General features: G+C 31.9%; 1 protein-coding gene across 1 annotated transcript in view; it reads left to right on the top strand.

Moving 5' to 3' along the window:
- LOC102753570 (chromosome unknown open reading frame, human C15orf43) overlaps positions 1-5,190 on the top strand; it is a 42,013-nt gene that overhangs the window by 25,264 nt on the left and 11,559 nt on the right. Inside the window, exon 6 of the mRNA XM_006777992.1 lies at positions 4,413-4,501. Within this exon, the coding sequence (XP_006778055.1) occupies positions 4,413-4,501 (89 nt within the window). The remainder of the gene's footprint in view (positions 1-4,412; positions 4,502-5,190) is intronic.

The raw sequence follows: 5,190 nt of genomic DNA, 5'->3' as shown, positions 1-5,190 counted from the left end.
TTTATCTCTGCCGCCATCTTAGTTTCTCTCCGGCATGCATATATTCTTTATGATTGGTGTTTCTGGTTTCTTGGGATATATTCTTAGAAATGGGATTACTGGGTCAAATGGGAGTTCCATTTTTAATTTTTTGAGGAAACTCCATACTTTTCTCAACAGTGGCTGCACCAGTCTGCATTCCCAGCAGCAGTGGACAAGGGTTCCTTTTTCTCCACATCCTCACCAGCACTTGTCATTTGTTGATTTGTTGATGATAGCCATTCTGATGGGTGTGAGATGGTATCTCATTATCATTTTGATTTGCATCTCTCAGATGATTAGTGACTTTGAGCATGTTTTCATATGTCTCTTGGCCTTCCTTATGTCCTCACCTTCCCTTTTTTAAAAAACGTATTTTTTATTGATTTCAGAAAGGAAGGGAGAGGGAGAGAGAGATAAAAGCATCAATGATGAGAGAGAACCATTAATTGGCTACCTCCTGCATGCCCCCTACTGGGAATGTGCCCTGACTGGGAATGGAACCATGACCTCCTGATTCATAGGTGGAGGCTCAGCCATTGAGCCACGCTTAAAAATGTTTTAAATTATTTACAAGTTGTTTCTCTTATGGCACCTTCATGAACATCTTTTTAAAAATAAATCTTTCTAAAAAAAAGAAAAGAAAAAAAAATCTTTCTCTACTTTTTAAGATAATTTTCTTAATGTAAATTCTCAGATGTGGAATTTACAGTATAAAGAGATATGAATACTTTTTAAGGGCCAATACATCTACTGTTAGTTCCTTCCCACAAAAGCATAAATTTAGGTTACTAGCAGTATTGGTCTCGCTGCATCCTCATCGTTATAATTGAGTGTTAATAAGAAGCCTTGTGTTAATTTAATAGATGAAAATGGCATCTTCTTTTAATTTTCATATTTATTTGATTACTAATAGGTTTGAACATTTTAAAATTTGTTAGAATTTTATAGTTCCTTTTCTGTGGCTTTTTCTTTCTATTCTTTCTCCATTTTCTATTGGGGGGGTCCTTATTGTCTTTCTTATCAACTTTTCTGTCATCTTTATATAATAACTATATTAAAATTTTGCCAGTTTGTCATATTATATTCTTAATTTGTGGTCTGATTTATACTTCTTCAGAGATACAAGTTTTAAATGTTCACATTTTTAAATTAATCACTTTTATAATTTTTTCTATTGTTTTTACCTTCAGAAAAATCCCTTCCCATTCAGAGATCAAATGGGTTTTTAATTCTGCAGGTATTTATTTTGGCATAAGTTAATAAGTGAATATCTAAATTTATTTTTGTTTTTTAAATAAGAAATTTTCACCAGTTTTTTGAAAAATAAATCTATTTCAACTGATGTGTGATTTCCCATTGTCATATGTTGTTTTATGTATTTGAAGATCTATTTTTGGATTATTTGTTTTATTCCATTAATTTGTGAATCTATTTTTATATCAATACAATCTTATTTTAAGTTAGATAACTTTATTTATATATTTTAATACCTAAAAAAAACAAGTCCCAAACTCATTTTTCCTTGGCTCTTCATGCTACACATTTTTTTTCTATTTTCAAAATTTTAGTTATGTTTTTTTTTAAATATATTTTTTATTGATTTTTCACAGAGAGGAAGGGAGAGAGACAGAGAGAGTTAGAAACATCGATGCGAGAGAAACATCGATCAGCTGCCTCTTGCACATCCCCCACCGGGAATGTGCCAGCAACCCAGGTACATGCCCTTGACCGGAATCGAACCCAGGACCTCCCAGTCCGCAGGCCGACGCTCTATCCACTGAGCCAAACCGGTTTTGGCAAAATTTTAGTTATGTTTAATAGGTAAAATAATCACATGGTTCAAAATCCAACATATATAAAAGAGGTACTATGAAAATATACTGGCCCCGTAAATAGCCAGTTTCCTTCCAGAGGCAATCAATATTATCAGTTTCTAATATATGCATATACTAGAAAATTTATAAAATATTCTTTAATTTCTCCTTTTTGCACAAATAGTAATACACTGTATTCCATTAGTGATGCAACAGGGCCACTGTTTTAATTATTTATAATATGATTTAATATCTAGAACTAGTTCCTCCTCCTTACTCTTTTTCAAGTTTTCTTCGCTATTACTTCTGAAATTTTCCTTCTGATTTTTGCAACGACCTTGTTCATATTTTTAAAAAATTCCTGTCGGTATGTTTAATGATATTACAAAGAATTTATAGATTAACTTTATAGAATAAATTAACGAGTTAATTTATAGATTAACTTGTCTATGATGTCAAATACCTCTATCTGAGAAAATGATATTTCCCTCCATTTGTTCAAGTTTTCTTTTGTGGCCCTTAAGGAAATTTTTCGTATTTTCTTTATATAAATCTGTACTTCTTTTAAGAATATTCCTATTCTTAACATTCCAGGTATGTTTTTTCGTTCTATTACAAATTTAGTCTTGTCTCCTGTTAGATCTTCTAACATGTTGTTAAGGTGAATTTTAGAATTTTTTTTTCCCTTAAGCTCTAAGGGACTTTATTGAGAATTGTGTTAAACTTCAATTTGAGAACTACTGTCTTTATAATTTTCAATATTCCTATCCAGGAAAATGCTTTGGTTTTCCTTTATTTTTTCTTCCATATCTAAGTCAAGTTTTTTATTTTTCTATATATAGAATCATAAAATTCTTATTAGGGTTATTCCTAGATTTTTATTAATTTTGTTGCTATTGTAGATTTCTTCCATTTTATTTTATATTAATTATTGCTGTTATACAGGAAAGTTATTGATTTGAATGTATTTGTCTTATATCTACCCCCTTGGAATTTAAAATTCTAAGGATACTTAAGTTAATTCTTTTGGCTTTTCAGGGTGTCCAATCATATCATTTGTTTTTTTTTTTGTTTTTTTTAAATATATTTTATTGATTTTTTACAGAGAGGAAGGGAGAGGGATAGAGTGTTAGAAACATCGATGAGAGAGGAACATCGATCAGCTGCCTCCTGCACACTCCCCACTGGAGATGTGCCCGCAACCCAGGTACATGCCCTTGACCGGAATCGAACCTGGGACCTTTCAGTCCGCAGGCCGACGCTCTCTCCACTGAGCCAAACCGGTTTCGGCATATCATTTGTTAATAATGACAGTATTGCTTTTCCTTCTCACTAGATATCTCTTCCTTTTATTTTTCTTCCCTTCCACATCTCTTATTGCTTGGCCAGAAATTTTAGAGCTATGATAAATAATAATAATGATCATGGGTATCCTTGTTTAGTCCCTGATGTTTTGGGAAACAATATTTTGCTCTGTTTTTAGGATTTCATTCTAACTGAGCTATAGTTTCTTTTTAAAAAATATGTTTATGGATTTTGAGAGAGAGAGGAAGGGAGTAAGATAGAGAGATAGAAACATTGATGAGAGAGGAATATCATCTATCAACTGCCTCTGTACCCCCACTGGAGATCGAACTTGCAATCCAGGTGTGTGCACTGATCAGGAATCAAACCGTCGACCTCCTAGTTCCTGGGTTGAGGCTCAACTGCTAAGCCACACCAACTGGGCTATAGTTTCTTTTAAAAGAGTTTAGAAGAAATCTAATTTTTAAATAAATTGAAAATGAAGTCTGTATTTATCACTCAGTATAATTTTAGATTTTCAGGAAAATAATAAATTTAAGGATGATCCCAATTTTTTATTATTAAGGTTTTTATTTTCATACAATTGTATTATCTGTTTGTTATATATAGTCTAACTGTAGTAAACATTATTATTTGGCACAGTTGGAAAATAGGATATTTTAGTTAAAAACTGCTTAGCTTTTTAAAAATTAGAATATACTTAATTGTATACTATGCAACTACACTCGGAATAATTTAACTTTCTTTTTTTTAAACTCAGTAGTCACTTCAGAATCTTAGTGGAACTCATGATTTTCCCAGACATCATTTAAAAAAATTTTAAAATATGGAAGTACTAGTTAATAGAGTTTAAATTATTTAAATACTAAATAACAACAAAAAATGCTGTGATTATTTAAAATAGAGCCTATATGCTTTTTTTGGCATATTTAACATTATATCTGTATATATGTATTTTATCTAATTATAAAGTACTGTTGAATTATTATGCATTCAAAAATACTGAGTAAAAGACCCAGGCCTCTATATAACTCAATAAATACTTGTTTTATAAAGTGGCCAAGATAATAAAAAATATCTATACTGGTCTTCTATTACTTAGAAGCACAAAAGAAGTTCACACTTAACATTTTTACCCAATCAAGACTGAAATCTGATCAAAGAGCAATTAGATTTCTATGTATATAAATTGCCTGAAATAATGTCTCATTTGTAAAACAAGTCCAAAAAATACAAATATAAATATGATTTTCTGTCTGTTTAATTTTACAGCACAAAAAAACATTTTATAAGGACTCCAGTTGTAGAAAAGCAGATGTACTGCCCTCTTCAGAATTATCCAGTGAACAACATGGTGACAGGTAATTTAAAATAAAATTTAGCCCAGCTGGTGTGGCTCAGCGGTTGAGTATCAAATCAGGAAACAAGAGGTCACTGGTTCATTTCCTGGTTCAGGGCACATGCCTGGGTTGCAGGCTCAATCACCAGTGTGGGGCAATAAAAATACTAATCAGTTTTTTCTGAGTGAATTCATAGTTAATTTATTAACTGTGCACTTGTTATCTATTATGAGAAACAATCAAACTATATGCATAGATAACCTGTTGGTAATGGTGTTCTAAATTCAATCATTCTTGAGTGCTATCAGCATTTTTGTAATACAGGATTCACATTTTAAATTGTTTCACTTTTAGTATAAACCATAAACACTTATATTACCCATGAAATATAATCACTCAGATAAGAATTTGATATGAAGGTAATATTGCTAAAGTGACTGAGTTCTTTTTTTTAAATATATTTTTATTGATTTCAGAGAGGAAGGGAGAGGGAGAGAGAGATAGAAACATCAATGAGAGAGTATCATTGATCGGCTGCCTCCTGCACACTCCCTACTAGGTAGGGATTGAGCCCACAATCGGAGCATGTGCCCTTAACTGGAATCGAACCCAGGACCTTCCAGTCTACAGTTCAATGCTATATTCACTGAGCCAAACCAGCTGGGCAACTGACTGAGTTCTTAAATTGTAGGAGTTCTTTTTGACATTAA

This window comes from Myotis davidii, unplaced genomic scaffold (genome assembly GCF_000327345.1).
Source record: "Myotis davidii unplaced genomic scaffold, ASM32734v1 scaffold46, whole genome shotgun sequence".
NCBI classification, from domain to species: Eukaryota; Metazoa; Chordata; class Mammalia; order Chiroptera; family Vespertilionidae; genus Myotis; species Myotis davidii.
Note: the sequence above shows the minus strand (reverse complement) of the source record. Positions and strands in the feature narration are given on the sequence as shown.